This window comes from Rhincodon typus, chromosome 28, assembly GCF_021869965.1.
Source record: "Rhincodon typus isolate 14 chromosome 28, sRhiTyp1.1, whole genome shotgun sequence".
NCBI lineage: Eukaryota > Metazoa > Chordata > Chondrichthyes > Orectolobiformes > Rhincodontidae > Rhincodon > Rhincodon typus.
This window is the reverse complement of record NC_063359.1, coordinates 31,442,578-31,461,631: the sequence shown is the minus strand read 5'-3', so window position 1 is coordinate 31,461,631 and position 19,054 is coordinate 31,442,578. Positions and strand designations below refer to the sequence as shown.

The following is a 19,054-nucleotide window of genomic DNA, read 5'->3' as shown; positions in this document are numbered from 1 at the left end:
GTAACAGAATAGCTGTGTGTACTAGAAGGTCCAGCTGGCTTGGGTAATTGGTCACAAGTAATTTCCCATTGTATTTTAAACATAGAAGATTTTTAGGGGACTTGACAGGGTAGATAGAGAGAGGTTGTTTCTCCTTCTAAAGAATCTTGGACCAAAGGGCGTAATCTAAGAACAAGGGGTTACACATTTAAGACAGATGAAGAGAGATTTCTCCTGATGGTTGTGAATCTGTGGAATTCTGTATGATAGAAGACTATTGAGGCTGGATCATTAAATGCAACCACCTAGCAGTATTATCACTGGACTGTTAATCCAGAGACCCAGGTAATGTTCTGGGGGCCCGGGATTGAATCCTGCCACAGCAGCTAGTGGAATTTCAATTCAATTTTTTTTAAAAACTGGAATTAAGACTCTAATGATGACCAATAATGCACTGATTGTAGGAAAACCCCAGCTGGTTCACTAATGTCCTTGGGAAGAAAACTGCCATCCTTACCCGGTCTGGCCTACATGATTCCAGACCCACAGCAAATGGCTAACTCTTAACTGCCCTCTGGGCAATAAATGCTAGCCAAGCCAGCAATCCCCTCATCCTGTGAATGAACAAACAAAAAAGCAAATTCAAGGGAATCTGGGGAAAAAGTAGGAAGGTGAAGTTGAGGATTATCAGATCTCCATTTAATGGCAGGGCACCCTCAATGGGCTGAATGGCTTACTCCCATGTCTTATGGTTAAGTCTCCAGTGAACCTGGACTAAGGACACAGTCTAGGATATTTTACCAGTTTTGATATACAACTACAAATGAATCAATAAGCATCTGTACTTGTTTGTTCTTTAGAGGTTAAAGTTTAGATCAAAGAAATGAGCAACTTTGTTGTAGAAAGTATACTGAAGAATTTAGTTTTATTTAGATTTTCTTAATGTTTCATGTAATGTTTATTGTCTGTCACTGTTTCAGAGTACAGTTTTGTCTAGCATTTCTCGCTATTCCCGTCGTGGCACACCATGTTCCCCTGCTGCGGCCTTACTGATGTCTCCTCCAAGCAAATCCAGCTGCTCCATATCCAAGTTGAGTCCTGAGAATCAGGAACCATTAATCCAGCTTGTCCAGGCCTTTGTGCGACAGATCCAGAGATAGAATAGGATCAACCATTCTGTTAAACTTCAATGCTTTCTAGCTCTGGACTATGTACAACTTCATTTGCAGCAGTTTTTACTGACCAAAGCTCATGTGAACATGTCAGAATAGGACTCTGGCTATTTTAATTGAAACTGTTATTGAAAATGCTTATTTTTGGTAAACAATTTTCAGCTGATCCACTTGTTTGTCTCAAAGTTAAATAGAATTACATTACAAAATATAATCATGACAGCCCATTTGAATAAATGGTAGCTGTATATAAACAATTGAAGAATTGTACAGTCGCATCTGCTATTAGTTTTGTGACAGTAAAGATGTACCTCAAGCCATTTGAGACTTTCTACTGTAGAATTGTAATGTTAATGAATAGGAGGGGTTCAAGGAAAAAAAGTCATTCTGAAGGGATGTCGTGCTGTGTTAGTTGCATCTTTATAAGGCATCTTTAATTCCAGTTTTATAATAAATGTGAAACCTATTCACCAGTGAAAGCTGCCATGGAAACAACACTCCCTGGTTGGGTTCGTGTGTTGCAAGCATCTCTGTTGAGACTTATCAAGAAACAGCATTTCAGATTGGTTAGGAATGCTATGACAGTTTATAATCTTTTTACAGCTACTCATTACTTTATATCTGACACAGTTCATCCTTTGGGCATTTCCTGCAAAACTTACCAATGAATTTTAGATGTGTAGTTGCAGCTACTTTTGTTGTGGGTGTAAGTACTATTCATTACTGTTCATTTTTAGATTGATTAGAGGTGCTGCTGCATCAAAAAAACAAGTACTGGCAGTTGTTTGACCAAAGTACGTTTTTTTAGTTAAGTAATTTCCAAGGTTCAAATAAACAAAATACTATAACTCTTGCAGAAGAGGTTAAAAGGCTAATGAGTGGGTTTTTAGACAATCCTATGTGAATTAGCAGAAACATTTTATTTAATATTTGATTTTTACTGGATGCACTCATTTTTACTTGAGATTTTGCAATAACTAGAGGCAACCTTGTGTGACTGTTCTGTCAGAAATCGTGGGGGTGGGGGAACCTAATTTGCTCTGGCTGTAAAGTGTCCATGACTTGCAGACCACAACTTTATACCTGTGACTACTTCTTCAGTGAAGAAAACCAACTTTTTTTCTAGAGGCCTTCTCCTCCAGTAGTAGCTAAGAATTTTAAAAAGCTTAACAGACCACCTGATGCAGACAATGTTACAACTCAAATGTTCAGCTTGGGTCCAAGTTACACCCAACAGCCTGAACAACCCATTGACTTTGGTATCAAGTGTGGCAGGGAATTTTGTGAGACTGTGAGACAGTGAGATATAGTGATAAAAGAAAGTTTTAAAATAAATCAATGATTATGGCCACTAATTTATTGTTAAACAAAAAAAGTACAACAGAATCATAGAATAGGATTCTTGAAAACACTGGTTTAAAAAAATGTAATAAAGACACTAAATCAGGAAATTTAATGAGAAACAACCATTCCTCAAAACATCAATGAAATTCTGAATCCTGTTGGAAAAAGTTTAGACATTTCAGTCACTGTAACTGTCCCAATGATTGTTGTAATAAACACAAGCAACTTAATTGAAAGACTCATCTTGCAGTCACTTTGTGAAACTGCCATTCATTTTGTAACTTATTGTTGGGACACTCTACCATTATACAATGTTGATTTACCTTTTTGTGATGGTTTTAAAGTTTATAAAAGCTTTTAAAAAGCTGAAGAATAAACTTAATCTTGTGATGGTTCCTGATTTTCTGGTCTGATCAAAATCACATTGCTAGACCCATGCATTCAACTGCACTAAATTTAAAAAGCAGCTCCACTACAAGGTGTTTATTGCCATTTTAGCTTTAATTATGGGCTTGCTTCACCTATGTGGAAATAAAATTTACTGCCTCAGTTTACTTCATGTGCCACCACTTGCATCTACTTTTTTTACTTGCCTTAAAAGCTCTTTATATGTGAGCACATACTGTTCACTGTTAATATCCCACCTGATTAATGAATGTTCTTTTGGGTTCCACCTGGTGTTGAACATTGTGGCACTAAAGAGTTATATTAACTGCCACATGGTGGGATTTCAACAGAACTACTCAGAAGATTGCAACAGTTTGTTTCTTCATAGCATTTTTTTTAAACTTACTGCAACACCAAAGCTTGGCAAAATTAGTTGCATTTCAAAATGAAATTTAAATGATTTCCTTAACTTCATCTGCACTCAACATACTGCCTTCACCAGTTGAAAATGGCTGAGTAAGGTAAGATTTGCTTATGCCAGATGTGTGTATTGATAATATATTACAGTAAGAGACTCACCGCTCTCTTTGCCGAAGCTCGAGGGTATCATTTGCAATCAGGATGATGAGGGTTCACTATTTTAATAACAGGGCTGTGTGCAACCCGAACAGAGTTGCCATTTCTTATGGCGACTGAAGGATAACCTAAGAAATTGTATATTTTTCTCAATTATTTATGTGTAACATTTGATTTAAAAAAAACTTTAGGGATTTAATATTATGTATATTTTTTTAAAGCCAACCAAAATTAACATTGCTTTTTGAAGAACATTCCTGACAAATGTGCATATGTTTTAGTTTTGCTGTACTTATTACTGCATTGAAATTTTCAATGTTGTACTTAAAAATTAAGGCTAGAGTAACTTTCCAGACTCAATTGTGGTTGTTCTTGTTCCAACTTCACAACAGAAAATAAATGTGGGATTTTTTCCAAAACAAACTTTATGCAAAGTAAATGACTTTTATACAGAAATAGTAATTTAGAAGAACAGTGGAAAAGTGCTATATAATTTGAGTCGATTTATGTCAAAGCAGTAAAGTTGGTCTGAACTGAGCTTTTTCTCAGACATACAGTACATTAGTTTTGGACAACAGCATTCAGCTATCCAGTTTAAGTAGTATTCGTAATTCATCTTTTGAGAAAAATCACTGACCCTGTTGTACTCAAGTACTTACGGGTCAGTGAGTCAAGGGGAATCCATTTAAGAATGTTGCCAGGATTGAAGGGTTTGAGTTACAGGGAGAGACTGAATAGGATAGGGCTTTTTTTTTCCCCCCTGGAGCATTGGGGGCTAGAGGGGTGACCTCATGTTTATAAAATCATGAGGGGTGTAGATAGGGCGAATAGTCAAGGTTTTTCTCCCCATGGTAGGGGAGTCCAAAACTAGAGTGTATAGGTTGAACAGGAGAGAAGAAAGATTTAAGAGGGACCTGAGGAGTGACTTTTTCATGGAGGTTGGTGCTTGTATGGAACATGCTGGAGACCGGTACATTTACAATATATAAAAGGCATCTGGATGGGTATATAGATAGAAAGGATTGAGGGACATGGGCCAAATGCAACTAATTCATTTTATGACCTCTGGTAGGTGTGGATGAGTTGAACCAAAAGGTCTGCTTTCATGCTGCTTGACTATGTGTTTAGGTTTTGTGACCTTATTAAATATGTGCATTGTGTTTGAAGTTTTGCTGCTTACTGATATTTTAAAGACTTAATATTCCTTCAAGAATGAAATACTTAAATAATTCTTAACACTACTTCATTTTTTGCAATAACATATTTTGGAGAGGTTCACATCTACTTTCAGATCACAGTCCAATGACTTGTTTGGCTTCTTTCAGACCGCTTATAGGGAACACACCACTACTCAGTTCAGATGCAAGTTTATCATTTCTAGAAGTGACATAGATTGATGACCTGTTTCCATACTGTAGACAACTGGTCTCTGCATTTATGCATCACATCAGCATATTTGAAGGGATATATCAGTGCTCAAATGGTCTTTAACCTTGATTGCTCCTTTGGTTTAGTTAAATTTCTTGAATGACTATTTCCGGGCTTCTTAATGTTCTCATAGGAAGTTACAGCTTGTTCATTGTTGCACTATTAATATCTGATTCTTCTTAGTAATTTGTCAAGCCTGAGCTGGTCAGTGAAATGACTGCTTTTCAGCTATGCCTTAGAGAATGAGGCTACAGGGCCTGGAACTCAGTTGACCGGAGCAGACTGACATGAAGGATTGATAATGGTATAGATGGATCAATTTTGTAGATTTAGGTAATTTGCTGAATGATGTGCTGTTCTATATTTTCTCCCTACCTTTTCCAGTGCCTTTATTGAAATCTTTGGTGTCAAAACATTTAATGAAAAGGGTTTACATTAAGGAACTGTGCTGGAGGACCAGCAGAACTAATTCTAATTTTTATATGTCTCTCTTCCCTACAATGACTTCAGTTCCTTTGAAGCAGCAGATTATCACCCACCATATTCATCTGATAGGTTGTACTAACTTCAGATGTAAGTAATTTAGTATTCCTATCATGCCACTGATAATTTAAAATTCTTTTGTTCCATTCCCTGTCCTTGTTTTAGTTTTATAACTTTGCTTTCCTGATTAACAACACATGATCAATGTATCTTTTAGTTTGTTTTAACCATCCCATTTGTGGTTTGGGGGTCTTCACTGAATCTTTAATATAATATATGCATCTTCAGAAAATTCAAAACCAATGATTCTAGAACATTAGATGCAATAACCAAGTAGAAATCCTATTTGCACTAAATCAAGAACAATTCTATACTTAATAAGAAAGTTTCACTGAGTTCCTAAAATATTACAAAGCAAACTTGAGCAAGATAGTCAATACTAAACTAGTTCTTTAATGTAAGTGATGTGTGCTATGAAGAAAGTGTCAGTCAAGTTTAATAGTTAGAATATAGCAAAATGTTTCACGATTATTTACCTGTTTAAATGGCTTTTGAAAAGAGCAAGCTCAAAATCAGTCCGATTGCAATTTAGAATTCTTACAAATTTGGCCACTGCAAAGAATGGCTCTTTTATACGATTGGATAAATCCTGAATCAGAACAAGGATCTAAATATTTAGCTATCCTTCATATTCAGTAAAGTGATCCAAATATTGTGCAATTTTTAAAACGGCTTGAGAGAACTCAACTAACATGCGAGCCTGTTGGGAAACTGTAGTTATGGTCTAGCTGAAAATCTGAACCAAATGCTTACGTAGCTCAACCCTGTGAAAATTAGCTGCAGAGGCAGAGTTCTGCCTCTGCACTCTGAAATGAAGAGGCACCAGGTTCCCACAGACTTTGATTGTTTCTTTTAATCTGCAGTCTGCTGCATGCACTGTAAACATGAACTTAGCCTTTATTTATATTAAAAAGTTACACATTTGAAATGGTTGCAGGAACATAACTATTAGAATATACAATTAAGTACTGAAGCAAAGAGGAGGCCAGCATCGGCAGTGTTAGGGTGTGGCTCTGAGAGAATCCCTGCAAAGTTAGGGCACTTTCACAACTTAAGCATTCAGGGTAAAACCACAAATTTTAACTTCAAGAAATTAGTATGATACCATTTCAGTAATAAGACAACACAATTTCAGTTTAAACACTGCCTGAAGACCAAAAAAGTCTCATTTGAATTTGCATTAATCTACTTAGTTTAATTTAAATGGGACCCACACTTGCATTGAGACAACCAATTTAAAAATGAAAATAACATGTACTTAATAACCAAAAAATGTAGACAAATGCCATATGATTTTTAAGCATAATTACAAAAGTGACCTATTCCTGTGTCAAATTGTAGCTGGTGCAAGTTCCACACCACAAAAACATTATGTAAGGTGCTTCGGTAAGGTCTCTCAATGGCCCGGTGTGTGGCAATGCCCTGTACTCCCTTTTATTCAAAACTGAAGAAAAAAATCAAAAATGGTTCTTTGAGGTTACTTTTTTTTTTAATGTCTATATACATATAAAATGACGTATATACACTGATGTATTTACTGAAGTTACTATTTTGGCAACACAAAATGAGCAAAAGTACTATTCAAACTGGTTCCAATATCTAACTGAGAAGGCAGTTAAATGGATATTTTTGTACAGTTGAGAATGCAGAGTCACCACATAGTTAACTTCAGATTTAACACAACTTATGTTCTAAGTGCATTGTGCTTACTATTTAGCAAGATGGTATCAATTCCATCTCGTTTGTATAATGCACTTCAGCTGTGAGATTTCAACCTTTCGATAGAAGTGATCAATAGCTTAACCACCTCCAAATCCAGCAATCAACTGGTTATTATTTAACTGTGGTTCCAATTTGAATTTAAGGAACCAGGAGCTCACCAAGCTTCTTGTCAAAGAGACATTACATTCAACTGAAGTTCATAATGTTGGATCTTTTGTTTCTTTGTAAGTTAACACCATTATGCTCTCAAAAAGAACTCTTACATTCAGATGACTAAGAGCTTTTTTTAAAGGCTCTTATTGTAAATTGAAAGTTATGTTTAAGGGCTGATCAATTAAGAGTGTTGTTAATTCTACACTGCAATTAATAAAATACCTGATCATAAGCACAATTCACTCAAGATAGGCCAATCTGGATTATAGTGAGCTGCTGCTGCTCAAAAGGTGGAAGCCAAGACAGGTAAAAACAAAAATATATTATTTTAGCCACAATGCTAAATTTTAAAAATTCAAAAACCTGTGTCTATGCAATGCAAGAACTCAAACAATCAAAAATGTCTGCAGTTTCTTTAACTCAGCAAACTATAATATAATTTGAATAATTTTCCATAGGAAATACCTTCATCTGACTAGACAGAAGAAATTTTTAAAAAAATGCAAGTGGAGTTTGTTGCTTGGTTATTCTGAGAGAAGCAGAATTTAAACACCTACCTCAGCTATCATTTGAACTCTGCTCAACAGGAGGCCATCACTTCCTTCAAGGCTACATAACGAAGCATTGTATATTATCTCTTTGAAAAGAAGAAATTGGGAAATCTGGACTTCAAATATTAATCTGTTCTATTCATAGGACAGTGAAAATAGCTCCAAAACAGTACCAAAAATCCTAGGTACACAGCTCAAAAGTCATGAATCGGAATTAAATACATTCCTGACCGAGTCAGATTTGCGTCAATGCACCATTTTATACAAGGAACACTAGGGCACCAGCATATCCAAAGATATTAGAGTGGGAGACAGTAGCTTGTCCCTTTAAGTTGGAAGTTTGGATTTCCAAAAACATTAGAGGTGCAATTATGAACCATTGCATTATTTTTATGGGCACATGATCAAAATTATTTCACCTTTCAAGCAGTAAATACCATAAAATGATTTTACTGATTAGTGATAATTTCACAAATGTGCAAACTCTAGCTTAAAATAGTGCATTGGTACAGGTGGGAATTCAAAACAGCAGGATTCCACGATTTAATCATTTATAAGAATCATTAACATGGAGTATTGACAATATAAGGCAAAGTACCTACTTGTCCTATGCATTTTTGTGTAGGGGAAGCCGGGATTAATCTTAGAGCAAAAGTTAAGGCCATTTCTGAGTGCATCACTGGATGAACAGATACGTTGGCAGACAGTGGACCAATAGTTAAGTAATCAGTCTTAAAATTATAAAATTCCAATGACTGAGGTGGAAAACCTGCGTCATCATACTGGTGTATCAAAGTGATAGATCATTAAACTAAATTAAATCAGTTTTGTCCTCCATTACCAGGAGACAGATTGGAGGCCTGCGACCAACAATGTTCCACAGGGATCAGGTCTGGGTCCACTTTTGTTTATAGAAGTGACAATTTGGATAAGAATAGAGGAAGCAGTGTTAGTAAGTTTGCGGATGACACCAAAATTAGTGCTATAGTGGACAGCAAAGGTGGTTATCTAAGATAACAAAGAGATCTTGGTCAATGGGCTGAGGAGTGGCAGATGGAGTTCAATTTGGATAACTGAGGTATTGCATTTTGGTAAACCAAACAAGGGTAGGACTTGTCCAGTTAATGATAGGGCCCTGGGTAGTGTTGCAGAACAGTGACCGAGGAGCTCAGGTACATAACTCTTTGAAATTTACGTGACAGGTACACAAGGCGGTTAAGAAGGCATTTAGCATGCTTGCCTTCATTGCTCAGACCTCTGAATTGAGGAGGTGAGACATCAACATCCTGTACAACCTCAATATGGTGAGCCTCTTCTAGAGTACTGCTGAAAGGAAGGATATTATTAAATTGGAGAGAGGTCAGAAGTTTTACCAGCATGTTTCTGGGAGTGGAGGGTTTGTGTTATAAAAATAGGCTAGGGCTATTTTCACTGGAGCGCAAGAGGTTGAGGGGTGACTTTATAGTGGTTTATAAGATCAGGAGGGGCACAGATAAGGTGAATGGCAGGAGTCTTTTTCCTAGAATGGGGGAGTTCAAAACCAGGCATATTTTAAAGTGAGAGGGGAAGGTTTTTTTTTTAAAACACAAAGTGGTTGGTGTGTGGAATGAACTGTCAGGAAGTGGTGGATGTGGATACAGTTAATGTTTAAAAAATATTTGCACACAAATAGGAAATGTTTGGAGGGATATAGGCCAAATGCAGACAAGTGGGATTAGTTTAATATGGGATTTTGGTCAATGTGGACTAGTTGGACCAAAGGGTCTGTTTCCATGCTTTATGACTCTGACTGTGTTAGATGCGTTCATGACCAGGTGTTGAATATCATGAATGAACTACAATTGTTGGCAGATAAAAAGTGTTCAGGCCATGACACGTAAACTGATATGAGCAAGACCAATATTATGAAAATTTCTAGCAATGCAGGTGAAAGTGAGTAGCAGAATTTTTTTAAAAAATTAATTCATGGAATGAAAGCATCACTGGCATGACCAGCATTTGTCACGCCCTCAAGTTAGGTCAAGAAATACAACCTAAATACAGAGAATGCAAAATGATAGATGCTAGACATGGGAAGCTGCTAAGATTCAAGGGAAAAACTGACACCTAACAGAAGGTATTATTGAAACTACTGAGAAAAGATCTGAGGAAAAAGAAAGTAATATGATTAGGAGGAAGCAACTGAAGGATGCATCTAGACTGGGAGATTAAAAGAACAAAAGCGCAATAAAAGTGTTTTAGAGAAGCAAGAATAGCATCTTAACTTTTCTGAAAAAGACCACTAAGGATATTGAGACACAAAATGGGTGATGGTTAAACGTATGGTGTAAATTGACAGACATCAATGCCCTAACTTCACATTTTAATTTGAAGTACAGTTTCTAACTCATGTCAAACATTTGGAGATTGGTTGCAAATCTGGTTACTACAGCTACTAATTTTCATGGCTGCAGATAGACCAACTTACAACTTCTCTTTCTCTGACAAACACAATTGAGAATTAGAATTTCAATAGAAAGCCCCAGAAACCCAAATCTTCTGTTTCTGCTGGTCTGGGATTAAAACTTTTTTCAAGTTAAGGGCACTTAGCAGACCTAAAAGTAAGCTGAATACTAGAAATTGTTTCATAACTTTATGCTATCCACTTAATATACAGACCAGGAAACAAAAACAATAAACAACGTGATTTAAGTCAGCGAGCCAGATTGAGTTTCTACAACTGTAGCCAATTGTTTGAATTAAGATTTGAAATACCCACATACTAGTTTCATCAGTGATATTCTAAGTATAAAGAAACATGCAATCTAATTGGAAATCATACCCAAAATTTAATTTTGATACCCAGACGATATCAGTTACAATACAGTTTTCTAATGAGGTTGTAGAACTGCTCGCTGAGCCGGAGTGTTTGACTGCAGATGTTTCGTTACCCTGCTAGGCAACATGGTCAGCATGCCTCCGGTGAAGCATTGGTGTTCTTTCCACTTGTTATTTAAATGCCTCAGTTTGCTGGGGTGGTTGGCATCACTTCCAGTCTGAAACTGGATGTGATACCAACCACCCCAGCAAACCAAAGCATTTAAATAACAAGCGGGACAGAACACTGGCACTTCCCTAGAGGCGAACTGACAACATTACTGAGCAGGGTGATGAAACTTCTGCAACCAAACACACCGGCTCAGCGAGCAGTTCTACAACTTCATCCACAACCCAAGCTACAAATCTTCTGAAAAACTTTGTTTTCCAATATTGTAGGATACAAACCACTGATGATCTGGTAATTGTGAAATACTTTTCCTCAAAATGGAACTATACTATATGTATTAAATCATTAGATAAATCAATTAACATCCAACTTTAAAACTGTCCAAATGTCTTATTTTGATCACCTATAACAAACTTTAAAACAATATAAAGTTATTGCTGCCAGCTCAGCAGATGGAGGCCAAAATATGGGGCACGTTCACAGTTCAAGTGTTAAGAGTTTCTTTGTTTTAACAACCAATGGATAATGCGCCTCTTATCTGATAATCCAGTCCAGGCACACTAAGTGGATACTTAGTGTACGCAGTAGTTATCTTAACTAACTGCTTTCTGAGCTATTATTAATTTGATTGATTTTTTTGACACAATCGGCTTGCCATCATTTTGTAAAGAAACCAATTCTGAAATTAAACCTATTCTAAACTAAGGTCAAGCTTGCTTACTCAGTTCACCAAGTAGAGTGAAAGGAAACCTTTTGGGCATGCATTAGAAGTGATATTCCTTTTCATTGAAAACAAAGTAGGGAGAAAATGGACAGAAATTCTATTACATTGCTCTATGGTTGTGTCTCGACATTAAAACATCATCTTCACACTTTCACAATTCTGAACAGGTTAATGGGCATAAAAAAAATAAAAACTGCGGATGCTGTAAATCAGGAACAAAAAACAGAAGTTGCTGCAAAAGCTCAGCAGGCCTGGCAGCATCTGCGAAGAAAAATCAGAGTTATTGTTTCTGGTCCGGTTCTGAGGAAGGGTCACCAGACCGGAAACGTTAACTCTGACTTTTCTTCACAGATGCTGCCAAACTTGCTGAAGTTATTGGGCACAATGTGCTCATACAAATCAAACTACTACTCCATATCCTCACTACCAGGTAGGTATCACAAGTCCTGCATGCATCTAAAGTTAAAATTGGCAGCACAACAAATGGAGACCAGAACTTAAGAATATGAAGTTGAGAGACTGGATTTAACCACTTTTCCAGGTCAGTGTTCATGTTAAAACAGTTCTTCCTGTACTAAATTCAATAATTTCATCATTCATAACTTGACTATGTTATGCTACATTTGAAATTTCTCAAACAATGCACTCGGATGACATGATAGTTTAAATTAAACTTGCTGTTGTAAAACAGGGTCTTGTATACAACACTCACTTAATTCACTCATCAAATGTGCCCTTAGTTTGTTTCATCCTGGGACCTGAGCCATCTGCTGGAGAACAGGGACTGTGGTGAAAAGTGCTGAAACATAATTTTGAGAGTCTGCATTAAAACAGTCCCCGTGAGAAAACCAAGAATGTTAATTTTTGACATTAATACATTTCAGGGCATCCACACATCTTTGTCAACTATAAAAAGTGTTTCCTCACTATACTAAGTCCGTGCTGGTGAAAGGGTTAAAACTAATACTGCTGACTTCTTAAACCTATAATAATAATTTAGAGTCAACATGGTGACACCGAAAATAATCATTATGAATTTCAGCACATACAGATTTGTTATTACCTGAACTAATGTGTTATATCTTTAGGGAGGAATTTCAGGTCAAACAAATAATTGTTGCCAACTTATCAAAAATGGTATCAGATTCCCTTTCTAGATGTGCAGACTTAGACAGACAATATTAATAACCTGAATGTGTGCCTAAAAAACCTAAAGCAGCAAGGGCACCACTCTACCCAGCAGCATCTATCTTTCACAAGTTAATATGAAGACCTGGCATACACAGGTGAAATCACTGACTACTTGGATGGGTTGAAAAGTCAAACTCAGCACACAACCCATTGCTTTGAAAAGTTAATTTGTCAGCTATGTACAGAAACCTCCAGTTTCAACTTCAGAACATTCTCCCATTACTGAAAATGATCGACTGCAGCTTAATTATCAACAGTAAACAAAAGACAATACTTTTGAAAAACATCTCTGCTTAACATTTTAAAATTCCATAATGCAGAGTCCATGCACAAAATGTACAACCACTTATGTTAACGCCTTATGAGAAGTCTGCTAATTGAGGACGTTGAACAATGGTCAAGAGCATCCCAGTCCTTTCAGTACCAGCCTGGCTAAAACACTTCTTTCAGTCTCTTATGTACAGTTTAGTTTGTTTTTTTCCATCAAAACCTCAATTACTGGCATCCAGTATTACTCATGCAAAATAAAAAACCCAACACAGCACATCAACTTAGCATTCTGGTATTTACAGTCTTTCTCCTACAGTACAGAATAATATTTTAAGGTTTCCTGTGCAATTGTTAGTACCACTATAAACAGAAGTCCACAACCAGTAAGTGAACCGTCGTACCTTTATACCTAACAATGTTAAACAGTCTCCAAAGCAGAGTCTATCTGCAGGCCACATTTGGCCATTTAAAGTGAGCTGTATGGATAGGTCCACCATTGGACGCTTGAAACCAGCTTGGCACGGGTGGTAGGAAAGCAAATTGAATGCAGGCAATGGCATAAAATCTGGGACATTTCCCTAGCGCGATGCCACCTGTTCTACAGTCTTGTTTAAAAACAAACCTCCGAAGGTGAAGCACGAATTGACTTCTGCAGCTCAGGTAAATAAAGCAAGTAATTTAAAGGGGTTCATTAGCTGCCATCTAAGGTTTAGTTTTCACTGCTGAAATTTAAGTTTTCTCTTCACGCTCCGTTTTCCGTCGCTGAATGTTGCGTGGTTTGATTTTTAATGACAGTTCCCACAGTGCTTCCTCTGCTAGGTGGTCGCTGAAGTCATTGAAGAATATAACAATATCATCAATGCGCTTTAGTTCATAATGACTGAAAAGAAAAAGTAACAGAAGTTATCTTCAGTCTTAATTGTGTTACGCTTTGAGGGACAGCGCAAATGGAGATTGAAAGACTGACACTAAAAACTCATGCCTTTCTGAAGGTACCCCATAAATTGAGAATTAATGGGTGGGCCTATTCATGACATACAGTACACAGATTTTTCTCTAAAGCAGGAAGCCTGGGAGATTACAAAATAAAACATCAATTTTCCCATAGGTAGAATGCAAGTTATATTAGCCTATGGTGCACTGCCCAGCAATCAGTTAAAATTTCAACTTGACAGAGAACTTGGACAGAGAGTTTTGTTGGCCTCTCAGGAATCAAAAACATTCAGCTAGCATAAAAACAAAAGAAAGCACAACAGTGCCAAAAGTGGATCTAAACCAACAATGGTTGTGTAGCATTTAGCATGGACCCATGATTACTAGTTTTCTTCATATCCATCTATCTCTTCAGAGTGAAGCTGCATGTTTTTGGGACTCATGAATACTTACACTTGCTGGAAGCGTCGCATACTATCCAAGATATTAAACTGTTGCCACCGTTTAGAAAAATTGATTTTTCCATCAATTAGATCTGGGTTGCCAAGATGCACAAAGGTCAGGTCCTGTAGAATGAGGCCCCTATAAAAACAAGAGGAGTAAAGATCCAAAAAGTTTTTGGCAACCTATATGCACAAGTGTGGCTGTGGGCTAGAAGAAACTGAACATGAATCAATTCCTGATAGAGCTTACAACACGTTTGCATTTTGCAGTGCATACTAAACTTAATGAAGTATAAAGGTAAATAACAACAGGTGGTGATAACAAGAACAGCAGATACTGGAGTTCAGAGACAATACATTGTGGAGCTGGAGGAACACAGCAGGCCAGGCAGCAGAGGAACAGGAAAGTTGACGTTTTGGGTCAGGACCCTTCTTCAGAAATGGGCAGGTGGAAGGGAACTGGGAGATCAAGAGAGGAGTGGTGGGGCTGGGGAAGGTACATGACATAACCTGTTCATCGTCTCTCCCACCTATCTGCCCCACCCATCCCACTGACCAATCACCATCCAACTTACCTTCCTATTTATTTCCCAGCTCCCTTCCACCTGTCCATTTCTGAAGAAGGATCCCGACCCAAAACGTCAACTTTCCTGCTCCTCTAAATGTTGTCTGGCCTGCTGTGTTCCTCCAGCTCCACACTGTTGTTAAATAACAACAGTTAGTGGCTGTTCTTACTTGCTATTCACACTCAAGATTTGAGCTCAAATTTATTTGCCTCCACTAGTGAATGGAATAAAGCCAATGCAACTAACCATGATTAATAGTTAGCACTGACCATTCAGAAAGCTGTTGAGTTAGATGCATATTTATAGACCAAAACTGCATACAGTACTCCAGGTGTGGCCTCCCAAGGCCCTATACAATTGCAGCAAGACATCCTCGCTCCTGTACTCAAACCTCTCAACATGAAGACCAACATTCCATTTGCCTTATTCACCACCTGCAGGCTTACTTGCAGCAACTGGTGTACAAACTGACCCGGGTCCTGTTGCACCTCCCCCTTTAGCAATCTAAATTGCCATTCAGAAAAGAATCTGCCTTCCTGTTTTTGCTCTCAAAGTGGATAACCTCACATTTATCCACATTATACTTCATCAGGCATCCATTTGCCCACTCTTTTAGAATCATAGAATCCCTACAGCAAGGAAAAACATGCCCTTTGACCCAACAAGTCCACATCGACCCTCAGAGTATCCCACTCAGACCCATCCCCGGCCACTATGGGCAATTTAGCATGGCCAATCCACCTAGCCGGCACATCTTTGGATTGTGGGAGGAAACCGGAGCACCCAGAAGAAACCCATGCAGACACGGGGAGAACGTGCAAACTCCAAACAGACAGTCGCCCAAGGGTAGAATTGAACCTGGGTCCCTGGTGCTGTGAGGCAGCAGCGCTAACCACTGAGCCACCATGCTGCCCCAAACAAGTCTACACTGAGCCTCTGAAGAACATTTCACCCACCGCACCAGCCTATTCTTGCAACCCCATGTTTCCCATGGTTAATCCAGATAGCCTACGCACCCGCGTCACACTGTGGGCAATTTAGCATGGCAAGCCACGTAACCTGTGCATCTCACATCATTGAGCTGTGGGAGGAACACAGAGCAAGCACGGGGAGAATGTTCAAACTCCACACTTACAGTTGCCCGAGGGTGGAATCCAAGCCGGGTTCCCTGGCGTTACGAGGTAAAACATGCCAACCACTGAGCCACAGTGGCGCTCTCAAACACAAACAGCATTTCAGGACAGAATTCAACACACCCCAGACGGGACTTGAACCCGCAATCTCTGGCTTAGAACCCGCTATCTCTGGCTTAGGAGGACAATGCCTTATCCATTAGACCACTGGGGCCAGGCACTTGCTTAGTCACACAGCAGCATCTCTGCATCCTCCTCACAATTCACTCTCCCATCCAGCTTTGTCGTCTGCAAACTCGGAGATATTATATTTAGTTCCCTCACCTAAATCATGAGGCTTCAACTCTGAAAAGGGATGGTTTGTTCCTAATCTTGGTTTCCTGGCTGCCATCCAATTCTCTATCCTCCATCTTCAGTACACTACCCCCAAACGTTTTAACCTCAATTTTACATGCTAATCTTTTATGGGGGACCTCACTGAAAGCCTTCTGAAAGTCCAAGTAAACCAGAAACACTGGCTCTCCCTTACCAATGTAATTACAGAGTCATACAACATGGAAACAGCCCCTTTGGTCCAACTTGCTTACGCCGACTGGATTTTACAAATTTAGTACATTTGTCAAACACTATTTCCATTTCATAAATTCATGCTAAATCTGTCTAGACATGGTCAGGAGTCAGACAACACCAGGTTTATTTGAAATCACAACCTTTCAGAGTGTTGCCCCTTTGTCAGGTGAAGTGAAGAGAACCACACCGGCACAGAATTTATAGGCAGAGAGATCAAAAGATTAGATAAATGGTGCAAGTGGAGAGTTGACAGACCAATAATAGGTCTCTATTGTTGATCAACAGTGTCAGATGGTATAAGTAAAGCTGAGTAACAAGTGTAGGGATGATCTATAATCCAATTAAATGAGGCAGAGAGTTAATTACAAAAAAATTAAAAGGAAGGTAGTGCTGGGGACAAATCAAATGACTGGAATAACATAAAAGATTTAAGAGTTGCATACTGAGGATCTAATCAAAGTAGCAAGTAACCAGAACTGTACAAACTAATTAAGGTAGAGAGATCGTAAGTTATCAAGGTCATGGTGTCAAAGCAGGACAGTAAGGAAGATTTTATAGAATAGTATGGTGGTGTCAATTGTCATGCAACATGAACCCAAGATCACGGATGAGGCCATCTTCATGTGTACTGAACTTGGCTATCAGTTTGAGCTCAGTGATTCTGAGTTGTTGTGTATCTTGAAGGCTGCCTTGGAGGGCACTTACCTGACGATCAGAAGCGGAATGTGCTTAACTGCTGAAGCTTAACTGGTAGGGAACATTCCTGTCTGACAATTGTTGCATGCTGTCCATTCATCTGTTGTCGTAGCGCCTGCATAGTCTTGCCAATATACCATGCCTTGGGGCATCCTTGTCTGCAGCGTATCAGATATACAACATTGGCTGAGTCACATGCCAGGTACATGGTGGGTGGTGTTCCCACATGTGATGGTAGTATCCATGTCGATGATCTGGCATGTCCTGCAGTAGTTGCCGTAGTAGAGTTGTGTGGTGTTGTGGTCGATGCTGACCTGAAGGCTGGGTAGTTTGCTGCCAATGAAGGTCTGTTTAAGGTTTGGTGGTGGTTTGAAGGCAAGAAGTGGAGGTGTAGGGATGATTTTGTGGGATGCTTTTCATCATTGATGACACATTGAAGACTGCAAAGAACATGGCGCAGTTTCTCCGTTCTGGTGAAGTACTGGACGACAAAGAATACTCTATCGGTCATATCCTGTGCCTGTCTTCTGAGGAGGTCGTTGCAGTTTTTTGCTGTGGCACGTCAGAACTTGTGATCAATGAGTTGCCTAAACATGTCAGCCTTTTCTAAATGCTTTGCTATTAAATCTTTTATTGTGGATTCTAGCATTTTTCCCAAAACAAATCAGACTAACCTGGCCGAGTCCCTGTTTTCTCTCTACTTCCTTTTTCAAATAATGGAATTCATTCTCTACTCATTAGGAACTGCTCTGGAATCCACAGAATCTTGAAAGACGACCACCAACACATTCACTATTTCTAGGGTCACTATCTTAATGCTCTGGGATATAAATTATTGGGCCTGGGAATTTATCGGCCTTTAATCCCATCAATTTCCCAACACCATTTCCTACTAATACTGCCTCACTCTGGACCCTGTACTCCCCAACAGCTTTGGGACATTTGTGCCCTCCTTTGTGAAGGCAGAACCAAAATATATTGGTTCCACTGTTCGACCATCTCTTTGTCCCCATTGTAAATTCACTTGTTTTTGAATGCAAAGGACCTGCATTTGTCTTAACTAATCTTTTTCTCTAAAGCTTTTACGTTGTTTGTTGTTCCTCACAAGCTTACTCTCTTACTCTATTTTTCCGCCTTAAATCAATTATTTTGTCCTCTGCTGAAATCTAAACTGCTCCCAATCCTCAGGCCTGTTGCATTTTTTGGCCAATTTGTACCCTCCTTCCTTGAATTTAATACTATCCCTAATTTCATTTTTGTTAGCCATAGTTGTGCCATCTTTTCCATTTTAGTTGGGTGTCAGTTGCAGTGAAGTATAAACTTCAAGTAAAACAGGGATGGAGGGCAAAAAATGACAGCAGACAGAGTCATGCAGACTTTGTACAATGCAGACTGAATAGACACACATTATAATAAATGTAAATATGAACAAATTCCTAAGGCAATTTGAATTGAAAATATGGTCAATGTAAACTTCAAACACTGATTAAAACCCTCCTACTGGAAGTGGTGCAGTTTCCTTATAGATTTAGGCACAGAAACATGATGAAAGGAAGTACATGAGCAACAATTTACACCATTAATGCGATAAAATATCACATATTTGGTCAAAGAATTTTTCCACAGCGTACTGAAGGAGAATCCAAAACCTGTAGGGAGTGTATTCCAGAGGCTAGGGCTTGAGCCA

At 38.5% G+C, this 19,054-nt stretch overlaps 2 protein-coding genes across 6 annotated transcripts in view; one reads left to right on the top strand and one right to left on the bottom strand.

The window, feature by feature from the left end:
- nup188 (nucleoporin 188) overlaps window positions 1–10,719 on the top strand; it is a 102,852-nt gene extending 92,133 nt beyond the window's left edge. The window contains exon 36 of the mRNA XM_048613387.1: window positions 960–10,719. Within this exon, the coding sequence (XP_048469344.1) occupies window positions 960–1,139 (180 nt within the window). The 3' untranslated portion in view covers window positions 1,140–10,719. The remainder of the gene's footprint in view (window positions 1–959) is intronic.
- Window positions 10,720–13,030: 2,311 nt separating this feature from the next.
- Window positions 13,031–19,054, bottom strand: part of LOC109935633 (rap guanine nucleotide exchange factor 1-like) — a 211,055-nt gene continuing 205,031 nt past the window's right edge. For all 5 annotated transcript variants that reach the window (XM_048613629.1, XM_048613630.1, XM_048613631.1 and 2 more), the window contains 2 exons: window positions 14,413–14,541; window positions 13,031–13,906 (listed from right to left, as the gene is read on the bottom strand). In XM_048613629.1, the coding sequence (XP_048469586.1) occupies window positions 13,756–13,906; window positions 14,413–14,541 (280 nt within the window). In that variant the 3' untranslated portion in view covers window positions 13,031–13,755. The remainder of the gene's footprint in view (window positions 13,907–14,412; window positions 14,542–19,054) is intronic.